Genomic DNA, 24,661 nt, shown 5'->3' with positions numbered 1-24,661 from the left:
TTAGCTGCTCTGCTGCTGAAATACCAAAATTTAAAGCAAAGAAGAAGTAGACAACAACGAAGAAAATGAAGATATTACTGGTACATAGAAAACAAGAAAAAAAAGCAAATGATTCTCTCTCTCTCTCTCTCAAGGATATTGGTCCAATCCTGAGGGGAACATCTCTCCTAGTACAGAAGGGGAAGGAGAACAGGACAGTGATGAGGAGGAGAGGAAGGGGGTGGAGGAAACAATCAAAGACGAAATTCTAAAAAAAGCCACAACAATCACAATACACCAGTAGCATATTCTGATTCAGAGTTACATCAACTTAACTAGTCATGTGACCTTCATATATCACGATGGAAACAACACACACTATAAATGTTCCATTAATAATTGTACAATAGTTTAAATTGTGATCAATGATGATCAATTAGTTAATTAGTTTAATTTTATTACTTTTTAGTAAATGTGAATTCATTTAAGTAACTAAAGTAAACACTTTATTTTTATTTGTTATTAAAAGAACAATTATGATATTAAACAACACCTATTTTATTAATAGTGTTGTATGCCAGTCAATTAAATAGAGTCATTCCACCATTTTTGAACTCTTATCATCAGCAGCTGCATCTTGCTTTTGCAGCTTTCTTCTTTTTTGCCTAATAAGGAGATATATATGTAGAGAGAGACTGTCAAATAAAACTCACCTCTTCGCATAGTGGTACCAATTGTCCTCTTTTTGCTAAAATTTTAAGTACTTCCATGATTAAAGGGAGGTAGTTATGGCGACGACGAATGTTTTCCAACTACAATCAAAAAATCTTAAGTTGATCCTTATTATTAAAATACTCACTCTGTATCTTTCCATCTTGGCATCTTCTAAATCAATAGAACCCTTGAAGAGAAGAATGGTTGCTTCTGCATCTTCAATAATTGTTTGTAACGCTTCAGGATCAGTTGGAAGATCTGAGTCATCTTCCATTGCTTCTCCCTCATTTGCTAACACAGTCTGTATCTAGATGATATTATAATGGAGACAGTGAGTTGACTTCTAAATACTTTTTGTGCTGCTAGTTCTTTTCGTGCATCAAGTTGAGCTATCTCTTTCTGATATAGCTTTTTGCGATCTGTCACTACTGCCAGTAAATTGAAATGAATCTCATCTGCAGTGTAGCTATTGATAGTAAGTGAGAGAGAGAGAGAGAGGGGGGGGGGGAGGTAGGGAGGGAGAGAGTGTGCGTTTTGTATTTTTGCTGTACTACCTTTGTATTCTTCTTTCAAGAACAGGTCTGACTGTTTTAATCCAGTCATTTTGATCACATGATCCAAGATCTATCGTCCCTCTTTGAGACATCAAGTTCATAAAGCCGTCCATCGATAGGAACATATCCACAAAATGAAAAAACGTCATCTTTTTTGGTAAGAGTGGTCATCAAACTCAAATAATTGCTGTCTAGAGAAGAAAAGTATCTTTACCTTGATCTTGTTTTAATATACTCTTATTATGCATGTATCATAATAGAAACTAAATAATTCCAAAAACCAGCTACTGACAAGGACACATTTCTCAGTCTCCCATTCCCATACCTAGCAAAAGCTGTTGTGAACTTTACGAATTTGTTCTGAGTTAGTTAGACATAAGCCTCGATCCTACAATAAGAAAAAGTATTATTTAAATGAGAATCTCTAGTGTTGTATATTAGCATACCGAAGGAGTAAATGAGGATGCAAAGTCTTTAAATTCGGAAAGAATAGAGCCTAATTCCATATCAGGAACGTTAAGTAGAACACTCAATAAAGCTTGAGTAGCACATGCATTCTTTATCACCTAATAAAAAATGCAGCTGGTATCTGTACACTTGACTCATAAGAGGAGAACCCTAGTAATTAGTGGATACAGTTACCTGTCTTGCAAAAAAATATCTTTAAGCCGATCGTCTTGTACAATGGAACCTTGTGGCTCTTCTCCAGGTCGCCATTTGTATAAAAAGATTAAACCATGAACTGGTCTGAAAGATCAATAATGTATATGTTGTTATAGACTATTTTAGTACTAAGATTCTGAAATGATTCTTCATCAAAAAAAAAAAAAAAAAAAAGGCTGTAGACTCTTCTACTTGTATTCCTTGTACTCCTGTTAATTACAGAACAAATTAAATAATTAAGCACTTCAATTTAACTATTATATTTACCAAAGCCTCGAATTAATTCTGTAAACACGCCAGGATCACTTTCTATCAAACACCATTCACCAGTAGCCATGATGTTAAGCCACGCCCATCAAAATTGGAAATGAAATACAAAATCTACTCGAGGTGGTGTCAGGGAGTCTCTTTCCAAAATGCTCTTTTGACGGACATGCACCAAGATGGTGGCCTATATGTGCCTGAGCAGACCCCAAAAATCTCTATTAGTCAGTTGAAAAGTTGGGCTTGTCTGAACTACTCTCAATTGGCAGAGAAAGTTATAAGACTGTTTATATCAGAAGATGAAGTGTCTTCAGTAGAGCTAACAGGTAATAATTATCTACTGTATTAACTCATAAATGTACAGTGCATAAATCTTAATTTCTCTCTTTAGATATACTTAAAGACTGCTTTTCATCTTTCTATCATCCAGAGATCATCCCTGTAACTCAAGTTGGTCCTTACAATATCTTAGAAATGTGGCATGGTCCAACCGGAGCATTTAAAGATTTAGCATTTGCATTCTTCTCTGTTTTGTGGATCCTTTCCTACAGAAACAAGGCAAGAAAGGACGGCAATAGTTGGTACTCTAGGAGACACTGGTAGTGCTGCTATACACAGTTTTTAAGAATTCAAAAAAAACATCAGATTAATAGTTCTCTTTCCAAAGCATGGAGTACACAAAATGCAACGATTACAAATGACAACTGTTCAATCTCCTTATCTACGTCTCTATGCTTGTAACTGTCTGTCAGATGACTTTGATGAACCCATAATGAGTGTATTTGCTGATGAGAGTTTTGCAAAGAGATATACCTTACTGTGGTGTAATGGTATCAATGTTGGTCGTTTTATTTTCCAAACTATCCACTACATTTACACCTATTTACAGCTTTGTCCTAAATGTGACATAATGTTACATTCTACGTACCTTCTGGAGGCTTTGGTAATTCAGCTGGTGGATATCAAGCGTCTTGTATGGGTGTGCCTTTGAAATTGGTACCAATCGTCAATGAAAATGATTGTTTCTACACATTACTCACAGAAGGATTACTACAACGACCCCTGGAGGTCATTAATACACACTCCTGTGCTCTGGATACTTTATTCCCACATAATATTGAACGTATCCTGTTCTTACTTGCTAAGGTGATGCTACACTTGTCAAATCTATTATGGAAGACTATTATTCCAAAGGTGTTGCTAAGATTCCTCAAGCCATACTAGATGTTGCAAGTAAAGGCATCCATACAGAAAGAATAACTCAAGAAGAGGCTCTTTCAACAGCTAAAATGATATGGGAGAAGTACCACTATATCATCTGTCCTCACACTGCTGTAGGAGTTGCTGGAGCTACCAAAGCAGATCCTTCTTTTTCATCGACACTATCAGTCTGTCTAGCTACTGCAACAGCTGCAAAATTTCCTGATTTTGTTCATCTCATTGGAGACAATGTACCAATACCTAGTCATCCTTGTGTTGATAATTTAAAAGGTATGACAGAATATTATCAAGAAATGAACCAAGGAGAGAACTGGGAAGATATACTAAGAGACACCATTGTAGAGTTGTATAGTCAATTTTAATTATTATAATATTAAAACATTGTTATTGTCTCTATATCCAAATATTTAATTCGCTGTGTTAAAAAACATTTATTTTGTTAACTTTTTTTTTGTTAATGAAAGTGAGAGAATATAATTGACAAAAATCAATAATACAAACATAACATGTTAAAAGAGACTTTAGATCATCAGATTTGTAAACATTTGTATGACAAGACTTCTCTCTTTTGAGAATATATCCTCAGGCCCAATAGCAGCTACATAATGAAAGAAATGAAAAAATTACTAAATAGAGAATTGATAGATGAATGGATAAATAGATGGATCACTTGACAATATATAAATAACAAACATTATTACAAGGTCTCTAACAAATTTTTGACAATATAATTCTCCAGAGACAACTCAAGAGGAAGCTCAGTCAACACAATCCTCAATAGACAGTCCTCCTACAAAAACTGTTGAGATCTCAGCCAATGGAGGTAGTACTACATTGTTGTCCACACTGTTGGGAAAGAGGAGAGATATAAATTAACAATGTGCCTAAGGGAATTTTGAATCTTACAGGATAATCTTTGCTGAAAGAAGACAACAAATTTAGTTAATTGTGATTCAAACCAGTAGAGTATGATCCTTTTGGGTTCTTCTTGATCCAATGTGACACTGTAGGAGATATTGTAAAGAACTTACCAGCTATGACCATCGAGCTCTTGGTCCAATGTAACACTGTAGGAGATATTGTAAAGAACTTACCAGCTATTAGAGTTCTTGATCCAATGTGTCACTGTAGGAGATATTGTAAAGAACTTACCAGCTATTAGAGTTCTTGATCTAATGTGACACTGTAGGAGATATTGTAAAGATCTTACCAGCTATTAGAGTTCTTGATCCAATGTGACACTGTAGAGATATTGTAAAGATCTTACCAGCTATTAGAGTTCTTGATCCAATGTGACACTGTAGGAGATATTGTAAAGATCTTACCAGCTATTAGAGTTCTTGATCCAATGTGACACTGTAGGAGATATTGTAAAGAACTTACCAGCTATGACCATCGAGCTCTTGGTCCAATGTAACACTGTAGGAGATATTGTAAAGAACTTACCAGCTATTAGAGTTCTTGATCCAATGTGTCACTGTAGGAGATATTGTAAAGAACTTACCAGCTATTAGACTTCTTGATCTAATGTGACACTGTAGGAGATATTGTAAAGAACTTACCAGCTATTAGAGTTCTTGATCCAATGTGACACTGTAGGAGATATTGTAAAGATCTTACCAGCTATTAGAGTTCTTGATCCAATGTGACACTGTAGGAGATATTGTAAAGAACTTACCAGCTATTAGAGTTCTTGATCCAATGTGACACTGTAGGAGATATTGTAAAGAACTTACCAGCTATTAGAGTTCTTGATCCAATGTTACACTGTAGGAGATATTGTAAAGAACTTACCAGCTATTAGAGTTCTTGATCCAATGTGACACTGTAGGAGATATTGTAAAGAACTTACCAGCTATTAGAGTTCTTGATCCAATGTGACACTGTAGGAGATATTGTAAAGAACTTACCAGCTATTAGAGTTCTTGATCCAATGTTACACTGTAGGAGATATTGTAAAGAACTTACCAGCTATTAGAGTTCTTGATCCAATGTGACACTGTAGGAGATATTGTAAAGAACTTACCAGCTATAGAGTTCTTGATCCAATGTGATACTGTAAGAGATATTGTAAAGAACTTACCAGCTATTAGAGTTCTTGATCCAATGTTACACTGTAAGAGATATTGTAAAGAACTTACCAGCTGTTGGAGTTCTTGATCCAATGTGACACTGTAAGAGACATTGTAAAGAACTTACTAGCTATTAGAGTTCTTGATCCAATGTGACACTGTAGAAGACATTGTAAAGAACTTACTAGCTATTAGAGTTCTTGATCTAATGTAATACTGAAAGAGATATTGTTAAGAACTTACCAGCTATTAGATTTCTTGATCCAATGTGATACTGTAAGAGATATTGTAAAGAACTTACCAACTATTAGAGTTCTTGATCCAATGTGACACTGTAGGAGATATTGTAAAGAACTTACCAACTATTAGAGTTCTTGATCCAATGTGACACTGTAGGAGATATTGTAAGAACTTACCAGCTATTAGAGTTCTTGATCCAATGTGATACTGTAGGAGACATTGTAAAGAACTTACCAGCTATTAGAGTTCTTGATCCAATGTGATACTGTAAGAGATATTGTTAAGAACTTACCAGCTATTAGAGTTCTTGATCCAATGTGATACTGTAAGAGATATTGTTAAGAACTTACTCAAACTGATAGACATTAAGAATCTTTTGTCTCACTGCAATACTTGCTACAACATTCAATGTAATTTCTAAATCAACAAACTTGTTACTATTGACAGAAGAAAGCTACAGAGAATGAAGAAAGCTAGATGACAAATTTACAGCCAAATTCTATGCCAATCAATACAACAATGGTAGGCTCACTGAAATGTTAAAGCTAGTGTTAGATGTTCTCACTGAAATGTTAAAGCTAGTGTTAGATGTTCTCACTGAAATATTAAAGCTAGTGTTAGATGTTCTCACTGAAATGTTAAAGCTAGTGTTAGATGTTCTCACTGAAATATTAAAGCTAGTGTTAGATGCTCTCATTGAAGTATTAAAGCTAGTGTTAGATGCTCTCATTGAAATGTTAAAGCTAGTGTTAGATGCTCTGATTGAAATGTTAAGCTAGTGTTAGATGCTCTCATTGAAATGTTAAAGCTAGTGTTAGATGCTCTCATTGAAATGTTAAGCTAGTGTTAGATGCTCTCATTGAAATGTTAAAAGCTAGTGTTAGATGCTCTCATTGAAATGTTAAAGCTAGTGTTAGATGCTCTCAATAGGCTCACTGTAATGATGCTATGCTACATTCAAGATGTAAATGCTAGCTTGTTAAATATATAGTTTGAATACTTGTAATAAGCTAAGTTAAATTATGTATTGGTCTCCTTATGATGCTTATATTATTATCATAATAAAATTAAAAGAATTAGGAGATGCTAAGCTCTCATGAAAAGTAAATGAAAGCTCAAAAGTAATGCTAAACTGTCTTTGTAATACTGCTCGAGAGACTTGATTTTAAAATAGAGAAATCAGTTTGAAAAACAAAGCTAAGACATTAGTCAAAAAAAAACTGATATTAAAAATGACGTGCTAACTGTCTTTAGAAACAAACCAGATCCAAAATTAAGCACTTAAAGAAAAAAAATTCTTTAAATAATGCTAAGCTGTTTTGAAAATATGAATTTAAAAAGAAACAGTTTGAAAAGCGACGCTGAAATCAGTAAACAATCAAACTAAGTCATATAACACAGTTATTGGTTCAATGCTCAACATTAAGCCATCTTGACTCTCAATCCAATTCCCGAAGCATTCAAAGCTGTCTTGATATATATTTCAATGGTCCAAAGCTTTCTTGATAATGTCTAAAGCTGTCTTGATGATTCATTCATTGAAGCTATCACCACAATTATGTCAAAGGCCCGAAGTTGTCTTGATGATTTTGTAAAAGGCCCGAAACTTTCTTGACAATTACTTGAATTGTATGAATGTGCCTTAAACTCCATGAGATATAACCTCAATTCAGAAACCATCTTCAATCATTCAAACTTGTATGCACATTTTGAAGTCAATGAAACTATAACATACAAAACCTGACATAAGAATATACTATGAAACAATATCAGAAAAAGCTCATTTGAAGAAATTTCTCGAAGCTAATGCTCATAATATGCAGTCCAAAGCAGCAGCAGCAACAATATACAGAATAGAGTAATAGAAACTAGTCCTCATGTACTACGGGTACACAGAGGTATCACTAGTTTCTACAATACATTATATATTAGGACTTCCATCTCCTTATAATGAACTGTATTGGTGCTTAGTTCTGTTATAGAATGTAGTAGTACAATTACTGTCACATAGTGTACAGTTACTAAACAAAAAGACAACGTAACTCACATTTTTGAAGGAAGACAAGCAAGACAAGACAAGCAACAATGTTAACAACAACAACAAAAAAAATAAAAATACAGAGGTGAATGTGGACATAATACACCCAGTAAAAGCTGGGGAAAAACTAGACCCAGTAAAAGCTGGGAAAACTTAGGTAACCCAGAAAAGCTGGGTAAAAAGTAGATGGGCCACAAAAAACTAGTCTACATGCTCAAAATGTATCAATTATCTAGACCTAAGAAAACTAGGAGCACATGATACCTTGTTGATCATGCACTCCTACCAAAAACTAGATGACCCAGTCTATAAAAACTAAGTGGTGGCCCCAGTCTACAAAAACTAGATGGCCCAGATACCGTCAGGGTCAAAGCCAAGCTGTGGGCCAGAAATGATTCTCTACCGAAGCGAACACACAGTGATAACCCAACTAAGCACAAACAAATCCCTTAGATACAGCGGTGTATCAACAAATGGACTTGTAACAGAACATAGGGAGATGGAAGTCTATATTGTCATGTGCCGTAACATGCAAGTCTTCACTTTAGTCCATCATATGTTGTCCATCATGCAACTACCAATACATGAGAAATGTACACTACATACATGAACAGACTTACAGATTACCATAATAACCAACAAGAACATCATAGATACGTCATGTGAATGTGATTTTGTCCCTTCTCTAGGGAACAGCATTCGTTTGGCCAACCTGGCTAAGCAGGATCTAACAGCAGAAAATAGTTCTTTTTTTACAGGATCAATTGTACCTCAGCTCTGCAATTTGGTTAAACAGAGTGCAAGTGCAGACCATAACTGTTTTTATAGCACGTTTTTCCCGGGTTTATACTGAGCATGCGCAGTAAGATCTATAACTTGTGTGACCAGTGCGACAAACCGGTCTTACTGGTAACTACATTGTTAGTAGTAACAACATCCAACAATATAATTCTGATAAGCACAATGTATGATGATATCAGAAATGAAGCGATCTGATTCGTCAGTGAATAATATATTTTCCGCCAAAACATGCTTAGAAAGATAATATTGTCAGAAGTTACTTTCAGTTTCATTTATTAACATATTAAGAACAACTAAATTTTTTATTTACTACTATCATAGCAAAGAGATATAGATCTATATAATAAATGTAACAATTCATATCAAATGTCAATATTCATGGTACATCAATGCAAGTCATGTGATGAATTACTGACATTATTTGATGTGTTGCCAATGGTGATTCTTCAGTGTACAGGAGTTTTGTGAACTTGCTATTAATGATTGTAAATATTTCTATAAATAAGTTAAGACTTCAGGACAGGGTCTTTCTATGAAACACTGATCATCACCTACATAGAGGGTTAATTAAAAATGAAATGCTTTGTGTCCAGAAGCAGAGAAGTCCAACCTGTTTCTCTACAGTATTGTATTTTTAATACAAGGGATATTTCTAACAATATTTTAAAAGAATATTATATACACTTAAACTATTACAATGTTCATAAGAGAATGAGAACAAATTAAGCAATAACAAGATCAAGGCATGCATAACAAATCATTGAAATGGAAAACATTAGAACCATATTATCGAATCACTATCATCGCATTAATTATTGTAATTGCACTCAGGAAAAAATAGATTTTAGGCAGGAAGGAAGCGGATGGACTGCACGTAGTTACCATGTGACGATTATATAAACAGCCTAGCATACCATACTGAGAAATGAAACGTTTTGTGTCCACCAGAGGTGGAATCCAACCTGTTTCTTTTCAAGAAGCTATCTTAACAGGATATGCTCCAGATGGCGGCCTATATATACCTGAACAAGTTCCAGTAATCACCAATGCACAACTAAAAATTTGGTCAAATCTGACCTACCCAGAGTTGGCAAAAGAAGTTGTACAATTGTTTGTATCAGAAGAAGAAATATCTACATTAGACCTAACAGGTTAAATTTAGGAAAATATATCTGTGCTATGATCTGTAGTATTGTATTTTTAATCCTAACAGATATGGTAAAGGACTGCTTTTCGTCTTTCCATCATCCAGAGATCATCCCTGTAACTCAAGTTGGTCTTACAATATCTTAGAAATGTGGCATGGTCCAACTGGAGCATTTAAAGATTTAGCATTTTGCACTCTTCTCTCGTTTTGTGGATCATTTTCCTACAGAAACAAGGAAAGAAAGGGACAGCAATAGTTAGCACCTTGGGGGATACTGGTAGTGCTGCTATTCAAACATTCAAGAACTCAGAAAGGTCAATCTTATTGTATTGTACCCTAAACACAGTATCAGCACACTGCAAAGACTACAGATGACAACTGTTCAGTCACCAAATATCAGGACCTTTTCCTGTGACAATGCTTCAGATAGTTTCGATAACATGATCATTGATATTTTCAATGATCAGAACTTTGCTAAGAAGCACAACATGCTGTGGGTCAACAGTCCTAATGTAGGACGTCTTGTGTGTCATACTGTACATCACATTTACACATATCTGAAGTTATGTCCGAGTTGTGATAACGATGTCACTTTTTATATACCTTCTGGAGCATTGGTTGATTCAACCAGTGCTTACCTGTCACAATGTATGGGTGTCCCTGTTAAAGTAGTATCTGTAGTCAACGAGAATGACTTCTTTCACAAGTGCCTCACTCAGGGTTACCTCTACAAACCATTGAATGTTATTAATACACCATCATGTTCCATGGACACAGTGTTCCCACACAATATTGAACGCATCCTGTTCTTACTTGCTAAAGGTGATGCTACACTTGTCAAGTCTATTATGGAAGACTATCATTCCAAAGGTGTTGCTAAGATTCCTCAAACCATACTAGATGTTGCAAGTAAAGGCATTCATACAGAAAGAATAACTCAAGAAGAGGCTCTTACAACAGCTAAAATGATATGGGAGAAGTACCACTATATCCATATCTGTCCTCACACTGCTGTAGGAGTTGCTGGAGCTACCAAAGCAGATCCTTCTTTTTCATTGACACTATCAGTCTGTCTAGCTACTGCAACAGCTGCAAAATTCCTGATTTTGTTCATCTCATTGGAGATAATGTACCAATACCTAGTCATCCTTGTGTTGATAATTTAAAAGGTATGACAGAATATTATCAAGAAATGAACCAAGGAGAGAACTGGGAAGACACACTAAGAGACACCATTGTGAGGTTTATTAATTAGTATTAATAAATATTAATAAACTAAATTAAAATTTTACTGTGACTTGTATTATTCAAAAAATTAAAACAATCTTCGAAAATTTATTCAAAAAACAACCGAAGAACATTTCAAGAATGAGATAACAAGTAGCAACATCACTATTTATAAGTCATATTAGAGAAGTTATATAATCTCACCTTCACTTTCTCTGCCCTCACACACAGATAACAGTTGAGGGACATATCTATCAATACCTTAAAAGAATACTATATGCACTTAAAATATTGCAATGTGCATGAGAGAGAGGGCAAAGCAATAACAAGATGGAGGCATGACAAGTCATTGAAATGGAAAACAATAGAATCATATCATCAAATCATTATCATCGCATTAATTATTGTATGCACTCAAGAAAAAATAGCAATTTTCTTTCACCTGGACTGTAGAGGAAGGGAGAGGGGAGCCATGAACAGCTCTTAACAGATCATCGACTACAGCGAGTGATCTCCCCAGCTCATGCAAACAGAGGCTAGTAAGAGAAATGAATCAATCCATTTAGAGAATATAATAGTTGGACCATCATATAAACTATATATATAATATATATAATAATTACACCTGGCTCCTGTAACCTGGTTGTAGTTATGTACATTGTACTTCACAAAGTTATCAAGACACATATATTAAGAAACAAAAAAACAACAACATGTGATTTTATAAGGTTTTCTTGCTATTACTACTTAAGAGTACCTAATGGTACTCAGGGAAAGGGTCTGAACAAAAAGACCCAATAAAAATAGATAGAGATAGAGAGAGAGAAAATCCAATATCAGCAACAAATATAATGATAGATACATCAATTGTCTCACCATCATCAGATCACTGGAAACAAGAGCAAATAATAATGTATTGGGGCTGCCATTATGACGCATGTCATTCCTAGTATCCATAGCAACAAACACTAGCAGTTGCTATAGATACCAGTTCAGACAGTACATGGCTCACCTATCTAGCTATCCTACTTTTGTTCTCCTGACGGAGCAGTCCCTTGTTGTTGAGCACCACCAATTTGTTGCTGTTGTTGATAGTAATATCCCATTTGGCGATAGTACTCCGCCCACTGAGCTTGTAAATCAGCTGGCTGTGCACCAGCAGTAGCAACAGTATTAGTGCCATTACTGGGAGTAGCCTGTCCTTGAGGTCTTTGCTGAGCTAAAAAGGTTAAGGATAGTCATTTTGTTGTCTTCTCATATCATTATCTAACCTGGTTGCGTGGCAGCCTGTTGTGCCTGTGCTGTGGGAGGGTTACTGTGGTAGCTCCACCCCTGGTTGCTGTTGTTGTTGTGTGTATGCTTGTAATTGCTGGTAATATGCCGCCCAAGCTTGCGCTATAAAATGTATGTTTATGCAAATGAGTAAGAAAGATGATGAACCAAATCATTGGCTTTTTAAAATTTAACTTACCTGCTTCAGCATTTGATGGCTGCTGTTGCTGTGCTTGAGGTTGTTGTTGCTAGATATAAGGGTAACAAAATAAATATTAAAACACACATAAACAATTTTTATAACTGAATATACTCACAGCAGGTGAAGTTCCATAACCAGGGTAGCCACCCCCAGCTCCATAAGCAGCATATTGACCCCACGGATTAGGGGGACCTCCCATAGGAGGTTGACCTGGTTGGAATCCAGCAGGCTGTTGATACATGGTGTGCTCCAGGCCTTGGAATGGCATGCTAGAGGACAGTAATCTATTTATTGAGTAATAACAATTTCAATAGAGATTTTACCCTGGAAGTGGTTGTCCAGGATATATACCAGGCATCCCCTCCCCCTTAATAAAAGAGGGAAAGGAAGTAATAATAATAACAATAGTTAATTAACTCTTACATCACATTTTTGCCTAATCAATTGTTGTGCTAATTGTATTTGTTGTGGGTTCCCACGAATATTGAAAAATTTTCTCATGGGGGTTAGGACTTGGACCCCTGTCCAATTCAATGTGACAACTAGATTGTACCATTAATTGTCTAATTGTATCACCACCTGATAAACCACTTGAAAGGAGTTAAAATTTAATACTAGAGCCTGACCTTTGCCGATAATTAGGCCACATTTATTAGCAGGAATTGGAAAACCAACCGTCTGTACACTTGGCCCTTGAGGATCTGGTAACTCAATACGAGGCTTTATACCAGATTGCTGTCGCTACAAAAGTAAAAATAAAAAAAAAACATTTCAAACTTTCCTTTTTAATAACAATATTTGAACCACCTCCTCCTTTTTACAGTTATTAAATATTATTAATATTATTTTAAATGACCCAACCAGTAGCACATGTAAAAGAACATGTACAGGTAGTCACACCCTAAATAAAGATCGTATGACTCATGCATTCGTCACCTCGTTAACCATTTCCTCTACCATAGCTTTAGCTCTTTGACAATTCATAGGATCACCAGCAATAGTAGCTACTCTGAATGGAGTCCCAGGAATATCTGTGTGAAGTGAACAAACTTACACACACACTAGAGTGGCTAAGAAGGTACCATTTTGAAACTGCAGACGTACATTACAGGTGTTCTGAATATTAACAATATTTTCCCCATTACGTCCAATAATAAAACCAACTAAAGCTTTGGTACTTGATCTACACATATAAATTAATAATACAAAATAATATTGGCATAAAGTCAGAAGACACATACTTCCAGTGTGTCGGGAATGCCTTGAGAGAGATCACCCAGATCACCAGTTAAACCCCGAGCCTATAGAAATAATCATATGCTACTAGCACATGTAAACAAGTGAATAATAAAATATATTGTATTCAAATGCTAGATTTCACAAAATAAGTATACATGTGTTCTTTACTCCCATGAATACATAATACAATAAACAGTCAATCAGTGGTGAAATAGCAGTGGTAAGAGAAACCAATACAATACAAACAGTTATTAAACATCATTCTTACTGCCTTATAATAATATAAATATTTATTTTCACTATTATTTCTCCACACACTACATTGTACAGTAATATACTCAATATTAACACATGACGAGAGAAAAAATGCACAAAATCTGTCACCTAACCTTTAAATGATATTGTCTGGAATCGTCTTGTGCGAGAAGGAAAGGGAGGGAGGGACGGAGGCTACCTCGCCGCCAGAGTGACGAGGGTTGTGTACATGTAAATGTACCCTCCAAAAATTATGCATACATGCATGTTTTTAAAAAATGCATTTAAAAATTTTCTATACTTAATAACTACATTTTTAGTTGAAACCAAAAAGGAGGAGGTGGCTTTAGTGATGTCATATGATGTCACATATTGTCAGGACATACCTCTAGTTCTTTTTGTTCCATTAGTTCTAATACAAGTTGACGAGCTTTCTGTAACAAAACAGAACAACAGGATAATAAAATGCGTGTGTATGTGTATTCATAAAATGTGATGTCTAACAAATCAATGACTTCAGTTCGCCGGTGAAAAATAATGTAAACATCACAATATTATCAGAATGAAAAGCACTCTATCACATCAGTAGCCATTGGAAGGTGTGTACATGCGTATGTGTGTGTGTTATTTACTTTGCAATTTTCTGGAAACCCTGTCATTCTGAGAGGTTTTTCAGGTGTAGCAGCGTATGGTCCTCTTGTATCATTTGCATCTTACAACCAGCTCGTTCTTGTAACATCTTGATCATCTCTCCACCTTTACCTGAAAATGAAAACAAAATGAAACAAAACATCATAACAACAACAATAGGAATGAAACTGAAAACATACTGTACATATAATACTAAATATAATAACAAAACATAACATATTATATAAACTACAGCATCTCAAAAAATAATTGTTGTTGAACTCTTAAACTCTTGACACATCAGATTCTACCCTATCAGTAATTTTTCACACTTCTAATCAAACAATGATTAATAAATTCATCACGTGTGCCAACACCTGGTCCAATATACATTTATTACATCATACCAATAATTAATCCGACTTTATTCGCTGGAATCATAACTCAACTATCTCTTGACCGGGCTCAAGTTCATTTGCTAGTATACAAAAAGGAAACATATGAAATTAATGTTTATTAGGTTTAAAATTTAAATTTCAAATGATTTTATATATTAACAGAAATTCACAGCATTATCAAGTTAATTTACTATTGTGGTCAGCTCAGAGGATTGGCGTCCTAATGGTGTCATCTGTAGTATCAGATTTAATAAGGGAGATTAGACAGCTCATCATAGCAATAACCACTGCCTCCCTCTTTTATATTAGTAGAGGGAGGTTAGTGTAAATGGTAGCATCAGATATTATAGCAATGAATAGCTTTATCATCAGTTACAGAGGATCCGTAAAAAACTAAATCACTTGCTACCACAGAAATGTTATCATCCTATGTCAAACTAGTCTATTGAATAATTTATAGTATCCTAGGTCACTGTGGTAAGTACTGATGTTCACTAGTCTAGACCCTGGCTATCCTAGGTCACTGTGGTAAGTACTAATGTTTACTAGTCTAGATCTTATTAATGCTGGCTATCCTAGATGACTGTGGTAAGTACTGATGTTTACTAGTCTAGACCTTACTAATGGTAGCTATCCTAGATGACTGTGGTAAGTACTGATGTTTACTAGTCTAGAGCTTACTAATAGTAGCTATCCTAGGTCACTGTGGTAAGTACTGATGTTTACTAGTCTAGACCTTACTAATGGTAGCTATCCTAGATGACTGTGGTAAGTACTGATGTTTACTAGTCTAGAGCTTACTAATGGTAGCTATCCTAGATGACTGTGGTAAGTACTGATGTTTACTAGTCTAGACCTTACTAATGGTAGCTATCCTAGATGACTGTGGTAAGCACTGATGTTTACTAGTCTAGACCTTACTAATGGTAGCTATCCTAGATGACTGTGGTAAGTACTGATGTTCACTAGTCTAGAGTTTACTAATGGTAGCTATCCTAGGGTCACTGTAGTAAGTATGCACTGATGCTCACTAACAGTACATATAAACATATTACATACTGAAACAACACTTGTTACTCCTCCAGCATCTTCTATCACTTTATGGACATAACTTTTAGCTCTCCTAGGCAAACACAGAAACATGATCTGAAGTCAATCAAGAGTCACAAACTCACTCTACTGTCTCGGGAGATCCGGATATGCTCACTTGCCTCTCGCCATTTATCTCAGATCCATCTATAAAGTATCCATGGATATACTACATGCATTACATGTACATTGTCACCTGGTGCTACTTGTATTCTAGCTCCTGATTCAGCCTGTAATTTGTTTATCATTTCTCCTTGTCTACCTATCACTGTAGAAGATTCAATCGTGTGACTTGGTAGAGAAAGTCATGTGACCTACCTAAACCGACCATCCTATTAGGAATTTTAATCTCTATTGTCATCGATGCTGCTAAACCTAATTGTCCCGCAATCCTGAAATATAAAAGTAAAATTGAAATAGACTTTTAATTAGGTACGCATACTTTGATATTGCTGCTTGAGCTATTGCTTTGGCATTTGCGGAAGCTGGTTGGGTCCCGGGAGGAACTGTACCATCGCTGGTAATTTCTTTGTTTCTGGCCCATCAATGCCATAATTATCTTCTAGTGGTCTTTTACGATTATTGTCTATTAGTACAAATAACATGATTGACTACACAAAATAAATACTTACCATCTCCGCCATTACTGAACGCTCCAGCTGTTAATTTGGCAGCAATCTGAAAAGAGACAATGACAAAGTGAATTAGAATTTTTGTGGCCATCTTTACCTCTTGTGCCCTCTTCTGAGCTTCTGATATTATGGTATTAGAAGTGTCAGCCATTGAATAAGGTTAGAGAAACGTTTACACTACACAAGAAATTGACCTAAAACATGAGGCTATTAGAATTGTTTGCGCATGCTCGGTAAGTAGCAACGTTCTATAAGCGCATGGTGGCTATTATATCATAACTTCAACATGTCTTCTCAAAAAAAGCTAATTATTGACAATGGAGCATATTCGTTAAAGATTGGTTTACATACAGACAGTGAACCTATGTGTGTACCTAACTGTATAACAAGGTAGATTTAAATTGTATGATTATCATTACAGTATTTTTTCAAGATCAAAATCTGAGAGAAGGCGTAATTTCATTGCAAACCATTGGATGAGTGCAAAGACTTGTCAGACTGTTCTATTTACTTCCATTTCAAAAAGGATATTTGGTCAACTGGGATACTCAACGTCAAGTTTGGGACTACCTTTTCAGCAATCTTAAACTGACTCCCAAGGATCTCAATCTCATATTCACTGAACCACCTTTCAATTTTCCTCAATTCAGGAATCATTACATGAAGTTCTCTTTGAAGAGTATCAATTTTCTTCTATCCTCATTACGTTACCAAACAACACTCTCAGCAGTGTACCAACTCCATGAAGTACCTGATCGTCCTTGTTGTCTTGTCGTAGATACTGGGTACTCATTCACTCATGTTGTACCTTATTTCAAGGAAAAGTTTCTCCAAGATAGCATCAGACGAGTTGATGTTGGTGGTAAAGTATTAACCATCATTTGAAAGAGATTGTTTCTTACCGGCAATTAAATGTATTGGATGAAACCTATGTTATGAATCAAGTCAAAGAGGAAGTATGTTTTTGTTAGTCAAGACTTATATGCTGACATGGAAATTGCTCAAAAAAAGACAGTTCAAACACTATCCTACGAGAATATGTACTTCCTGATTTTACATCAGTTAAAAAAGGCTACATCCGTGAACTAGGGTCCAAGAGTGGTGTTGAAGAACAGGTTTTAAAGCTAGCTAATGAGCGATTTGCAGTCCCTGAGATCTTGTTCTATCCATCTGATATTGGTATAAATCAAATGGGGATAGCTGAAGCTATAGTACACAGTATATCGACTACACCAAAACCAATGCATGCTCACTTATATCATAATATCTTATTAACTGGTGGAAGTACTTTGTTTTCCAGGGTTTTATGATAGGATCTTTAAAGAAGTCCGAAAACTAGCTCCAGATATACATGATGTGCACATGGCCATTCTAAACAGCCACACTGTACACCATGGTTTGGAGGAAAGAGAATAATGGCGAAGGGAATTGATTTTCAACCTGTGACTCAATCTGAATATAAAGAATATGGACACATGTTGTGTCATAAACGTTTCCGCGACAATCAGATCTTATCTATGAGCAGTTCAGAATGATATAAGAAATAATGTTTGTATTAATGTTACCTAACAACTAAGATATGACAAATACTATTATTAATATAAGTGGTTAACAGAAATGAATCAAGAAATCAAATAGAGGGAATTAGTCTTAGTAAGTTCTTGTTTGGAAATCGTCTGTGTAGAGAGATATGATGATCCATTGTTATTATAGCGGTATCCTAGCATTGCCAGCCCATTCATCAAAGTACTTCAGCCATTTTGTACTGAACTGATCACAGAACAGTAGAACAATAGCAATTATGCAAATTACAAAGGCTAGAATAATAGGACAAGAACATCTAAATGAAGTATCCTTTGATGAAACAGACTCTTCTCTTTCTTCTTCTTCCATTTGTTCTATGATTGAATAAATCACCTTTAACTTTACTCACACACAGAGTTTCCGTGTACCTCCGTAAACTGTTTTGAAATCACTTCAACCACGTGGAAAATGGTAAGATAAAACTTTATTTCAACGACTAACTTTTATTTCAGGCTGGCATTGAATATCTGTCTCCTGAAGGTACATACATGTAAATGTAATTAGATTACATTTATATCTTATTTACAGGATTGAGAATCGACGGAAGACGACCACATGAGCTTCGTAAATTGAACTGCCAACTGGAGCGATGTCAACAAGCTGATGGATCTGTGTACCTTGAGCAAGGCAATACTAAAGTCATTGCTACAGTATATGGGCCACACGATGTTAGTATAAATTATAAGCAAAGTGTTTAGAGTCCCCAATAAAGATATTCCAATATGAAATCAGGTTTAAAGTTTAAGCTTTATTGGCGGTACCTTAAAATATGATATTTCCACTAGGAGTCTAGATACAATAAATACTATTTAAGCAATTGAAAATAATATAAATGTTAATTGTTATAATGTAGGTTGTTTCTAATTAGGTAAGTCGTCGATCAGAAGCACTACATGATAGAGCATGTATTAATGTCAATTTAGCATGGCTACCTTCTCTACTTCAGAGAGAAAGAAAAGACCAAAAGGAGACAGGTTTGACTTCATTTTCTTAATTTGTTTGCATTTCAAATATATATTACAGAAAATCAACAGAAATATCATTAGCAATGAAAAAAAAATTTTGAAAAGTTATCTTAACAGAGCTCTATCCCATGTCTAAAATTGATATATTTGTACAAGTATTACAGTCAGATGGAAGTTAGTTACAATTACACAACATTCTGTTGAGTATTTGATGATTGTGTTACCACTCTAATGTCAGGTAATAGAGCTGTGTGCATTAATGCTGCCACTATGGCACTAATCAATGCTGGAATTCCTATGAGAGATTTCGTATGTGCCTGCAGTGCTAGTTTAATAGATGATACTCCAGTAGTCGGTGAGCTAATATTTAACAAGATACTTCTGGCAAAGTCTCATTCTCATGACTGATAGTATGAGTATGAGGATGGTCTTAATAATGATCAAATAGTAAAATTGTTATTCTTTTAGATTTGAATTATTTAGAAGAGACAGCTGGTGGTCCAGATCTTGTTGTAGCTATTTTACCAAAATCAAATAAAATAATAATGCTACAGGTACTGCTGTGTAATAATTTTTACATTTGAACTTGTAACTTCAAAAATAGATTGACTCCAGATTACATGTTGATAACTTGGACAAAGTTTTATCAGCAGCCATGCAAGGTTCTTCTCGAGTTCACACCATTCTTGATACCATTGTAAAAAAATCATCTTAAAGAATCAACATTGTCTTTTGCTGTATGAATTAATAATTTAGTTATAATAAAAAAATAAAGACATGATATTAAAAATACAATTAAAAACGTATTTTTTAACAGCCTTCTCAATTTTTTGATACCGGTATATCATATTCATGAATTGCCGTTAATGAGATTCATAGCGGTTCACAGCGCGCCCCACCCACAAGAGCCCGAAGACAAAATCTGACGTACATATATAAAGAAACTGAACCAGTCATGAGTGCCAGTGTGTTGTGGGCCAGCGTTCTGCAATGCATCAGACCTCTGAGATGGTTACCAGCATACTCTACGGATATCCGAAAGGCCGACTAGGATAGGGCTGGTAGTCTCCCTTTAAACGAGATGAGGCTGGTGTATTTGTGGTTCCCGGTTCCTGAATGCGACATTCCCTAAGAGCTGGAATCCCGTACGGCTGGTTTTAAGTTAGGGCGACGCTCCAGCCAGGATTACCTCGCGAAGACGAGGGTTACCAAGCCAGGTGGCGGTCCCAGCTAGCAATAGCAGGGAATCCTGGAGCCTAAGTGGAAGCCTGAGTGGGTGAGCGAGTAGGAATCGTTTGGGCAACACACAAGGGTTTTTTTTGTTATTTTTATAAATCTATTTAATAAATTATGTTAAATGTCAGTAGAACTGGTCCGTGAATTTGATTAAGCTGTATATACAATTAGTATTACAATCATTAAACTAACAAAGAATTTTATTTAGCATAGATTTTATCAGGCTAGGTGTATTAGACATTCCAGCCAGGATCGCTTCATCCTCGAACGAGGTTTACCAAGCTAGCAATAGCAGGGAACCCTTAAATCTTAATCTATTTAACAATAACATAAAAATCAGTGACATATTACAAAAACTTAATAATAATTATAAATATAATATTAATATTAATTTAACTAGTTATAATGAGTTTACAATAAGATGAGATGAGAGCATTTTAGAAGACTCAAACTTTGAAAAGAACATTAAACTATAATAATAATAGTAATAATAACAATCAGAGAAGCGAGGAAAATAAATTTATACTTTCTAATAATCGAAGTCATAATCTTCATCGTCCGGATCAAAATCCATCGATGAAAATCAACTCGATAACGCAATATGCCACCTATCCTCCAAACCCTTTACAAAATTGTGATCCTTCCTGTGATCGGTCCTGTAACAATCTCCAGAGTTGCGCCATAAGTTTTATAATTATTAGCAAACCATTCAAGCAGAGAAATACGATCAACCAATTCCAGTTCAACCCCTGTCTCTTTGTCTAAGAAATGAGTCTTATCCTTCTCTTGTTCAGAATTGAGATAAAGAATTACCTCTTCGTCTTTTGCATGATTCTTTAAAGTGAATCTGCTTACATCCATATTCTCCCAAACTATTAAGATTTCTACTGCACCCATTTCAGAGCCTGTAAAGTGTCCTCGACTCCAAAACAAAACTTACCAGTATCTTGTGAAAATCTCATCAAAATAACGTCCAATTAATTTCTTCTCCTGTATGAACTTAACGTTTGATAAAACCTCAGCGGACAGTTCTATAGCTTGATTAAAACCATTCTCACCACCGTACGATACATCAACTACTTTGAGGATCTTACTTTGAAGACGAGGGTCAAACATGTCCGATTGACTCAACTCGGTTTTGAAGTCTGCTGACCCAGCTAAAATCAAACCCTCAATATTTGGTCTGTCTTGTGAGATATATAATTGGACTGCAGTCTCAGCAACTTTCCTTACATAGTTGTGCCTTTTCTCTAATCTTAGTCTGGCAAAACGTAATGCTGATTGTCCACCACGGCCATGCTTCTTGGGTAAGTCAACAGTAAACTTGTGTAGAATATCGCGTGTGTTACCACACAAAGTTCCAAATAATGCACCATTTCCATCCATGACAATAAACCCAAACTTGTTATCGTCAGCTAACAAAGCACTCAACGCCTCCGTGTGGAACTTATTATCACAGAGATACAACGAAGTATTGATTGGTTTAAAAGGCTCAAAGTCGATGTTGACTTTCTTCTCCTTACCTTCATCTGTGACAATAGTACCACAGTATATGACTAGTCCATGGGAGGGACCTTTGAGTATAACTTTAGTCTCTGCTGTACAGACGTGATGGCTCCCAATACAGATAATCTATTTACTCGACTCTTAATATTAGAGGCTGTACCAAATTCATCTGCTAACATTTTTGCGATACGAGATATTTGATCTTTGGGTGGTATTATCAAGGAGATCATACTTGTACCATTACCACGGGCAGCTTCAAGACTTTTTATGAGCCTCTTGATCTTCCACATCTCAACGTTCCTGTCAGCAGAGTCATCTCCTGGCAATATACTACTTGATGCTGATGCCATTACTAATTAGATGGAGAATATTGAAATGAAGTTTAAAAATTACAAAAGCTCTATTATCAAACTAATAGTACTGATGTCTTAGTTTTTTTACCTGTAACGTTCTCTGACAATTAAGTCTCTTCTTACTAGCGTCTAGATTGTGGTAGATCTAACGGTTCCTGGATCTTATGAACCTCCTATTGCACAAGAAGTCGGAAATAACACGTGGGATTTTGAAATAATTTGGTAATTTCGGTTTTCGTTTAAATAGAGATAAAGCTATTGCAACCAACAACATCAGGTAAATGCTATATATAAAATTATTAATTTCCGTATAGCAATTTCCCCTTAATTAATTGTATCCATAAATCATCAGTATTAAAATTTACTCTGACCCTGTGGTTAGTTTTGAAGTTTAGCTAGGTAGCCTGTCAGATTACATTAATTAATTTCCTAACAATACATTAATGAGATATTGAAAGAAGCAATGAGTATATTATGGTCTTGTTTATGTCAACTTATGTGAAATATTTGCCAATTTTATTATGTCCCCACATTTACACACAATAAGTGATATAATGAATTTTTTAGACCACAAGTTAATTAGCAAGAATTAATGCTAACTATTAATAAATGGCAACACAATCTCGAACACCAGACCGCTCAACTACTCTCCATTTTGCTGTGGATTCTTCTAAAATATTATATCTTGAACCTTATTATGGTGGCTCTCATAAGCAGCTGATTACCTTGTTACAAAGAGACTATGAAGGTGATATCTATTCTCTTCCAGCCAGTAAGTGGCACATGGAGAATGAGAACTTCAGCATTGTATTTTTGCAGAGCAATTACCTCAAGAACATCAATACAAGTTAGTATGTTAAGATGAAGTAATGATCTCTGTGGGTTATTCTTTATTCAGGATACTCTTTGCTAGCAGTGTACTTAATTTGTGTGAGTTAGTAGCTCTTCGGCCTGATTTGAATAAACTCCATAAGATACTCTACTTTCATGAAAATCAACTTATCTATCCTGTTAGAAAACAACAAGAGAGAGATTTTCAATATGGATATAATCAGATACTATCATGGTAAGATCAACACTGACTATTTTGATGACATTAGCAGTCCTCATTCATTCTCTAGTCTTGTTGCCAATAAAATCGTCTTTAATTTCTCATTTCAATATGACATCATTTCTTGAAAACATTGATCCATTTTGAAATTGATGCCAGATTTTCGACCTAGTGGTCTGTTTGATAAGATCAGACCAAAATGTAGTGTGTTGTATTATCCACTGGAAATACCAGAACAAGTTTTAATGACAGACATAAATTCATCGCCAACAATTAAAGTTATTAATACTTGCTCAACAAACAATGACTTGGACAATGAATGAACCACCATGTGATCATCAAACTTCTGGTATAGACTCACTAACACAGCAAAAGTCCCTCCATATTGTATGGCCTCACAGATGGTATTAGACTATTAGTGCATTCACAGATCTTAAAGTACTTAATGACTTTTCTAACTATCCTTTACTTTGTAGGGAAAACATGACAAAGGACCAGAAGAGTTGTGCCTCAGTACTGCAAAAATTGTTGGTAGCAGATCTAAAATTTAGAATATCAATATTAGGAGACCACACTGAAGATATTCCAGGTTTACAGATATACTTGATTATAAAGTCTGATAATATTGGCAAAAAAATACTTATCTTTCTTTTTCAACTTGTCTGTTTTCAAGACATATTTCCTATGTTGGGACCTCGTCTTCTCCACTGTGGACCAGTCAGCAAAGAAGATTATTGGAGTGTACTCCATGAAGCTGATGTAGTCATATCAACAGCTAAACATGAGTTTTTTGGTGTAGCAATGTAAGATTTGATATACCATTGTGGATATGATAGGTAGTTTAAATTTTAGGTTAGAAGCAACTTGTTGTGGATGTTATCCACTATGCCCTAACAGATTGGTCTATCCTGAAATCTATCAGGTAATGCAACATAGCCTCAAACCTATACACTATGACTCAGTGTATAGGTCTGAGGCTATGTTGCATGAGGACATTTATACAGACAAGACTGATACTTACCATAACATTTCACAAACTTACATCACTTGGGAGGAATTAACAATTCACTAAAACACATTGATGAAATGAGGCTCCTGAAATCAGAGACATAATGAAAGACATAATTTGAGCCTTACTTTATCTATTTCAGTGAATACTGTTAAAAACATTCTCCCTACATTGGATGTTATCGACTTTTCATTTTCAGAACAAATGTTTATATAACACCGAACAACAATTGTTTAAGAAGTTAAGAAACTTGTGTCAAAGACCCTATCTTGCTCAAATATTATAGAAAAGTAATGTCTTTAAAAGCCAATACATACCTT

The 24,661-nt window shown here is 35.3% G+C and overlaps 3 protein-coding genes and 2 pseudogenes across 3 annotated transcripts; 3 read left to right on the top strand and 2 right to left on the bottom strand.

Moving 5' to 3' along the window:
• On the bottom strand, positions 1-2,247 carry LOC121391041 (annotated as a pseudogene).
• A 1,099-nt stretch (positions 2,248-3,346) lies between these two features.
• LOC121391040 (threonine synthase-like 2) lies at positions 3,347-10,859 on the top strand. The gene is made up of 3 exons (XM_041522802.1): positions 3,347-3,665; positions 4,135-4,218; positions 9,997-10,859. Exons 1-3 carry the CDS (start codon positions 3,347-3,349, stop codon positions 10,857-10,859), a joined length of 1,266 nt encoding a protein of 421 aa, XP_041378736.1.
• Positions 10,860-16,923: 6,064 nt separating this feature from the next.
• Positions 16,924-19,660, top strand: LOC121391039 (annotated as a pseudogene).
• Positions 19,661-20,951: 1,291 nt separating this feature from the next.
• Positions 20,952-22,260, bottom strand: LOC121391051 (eukaryotic peptide chain release factor subunit 1-like). Its single transcript, XM_041522809.1, is given in 7 exon segments — positions 20,952-21,001; positions 21,004-21,033; positions 21,036-21,078; positions 21,080-21,324; positions 21,327-21,375; positions 21,377-21,987; positions 21,990-22,260. Coding segments are annotated over 7 exon segments (1,257 nt in total). The 5' UTR covers positions 22,219-22,260.
• A 630-nt stretch (positions 22,261-22,890) lies between these two features.
• LOC121391038 (glycosyltransferase-like domain-containing protein 1) lies at positions 22,891-24,627 on the top strand. The gene is given in 11 exon segments (XM_041522801.1): positions 22,891-23,064; positions 23,066-23,092; positions 23,094-23,128; positions 23,180-23,347; positions 23,403-23,430; positions 23,432-23,474; positions 23,477-23,571; positions 23,809-23,863; positions 24,006-24,135; positions 24,185-24,254; positions 24,541-24,627. Coding segments are annotated over 11 exon segments (912 nt in total).
• Positions 24,628-24,661: the final 34 nt, after the last annotated feature.

Source organism: Gigantopelta aegis, unplaced genomic scaffold, assembly GCF_016097555.1.
Source record: "Gigantopelta aegis isolate Gae_Host unplaced genomic scaffold, Gae_host_genome ctg1250_pilon_pilon, whole genome shotgun sequence".
Lineage (NCBI taxonomy): Eukaryota > Metazoa > Mollusca > Gastropoda > Neomphalida > Peltospiridae > Gigantopelta > Gigantopelta aegis.
The sequence above is the reverse complement of the archived record's forward strand: the minus strand, read 5'-3'. Positions and strand labels throughout refer to the sequence as shown.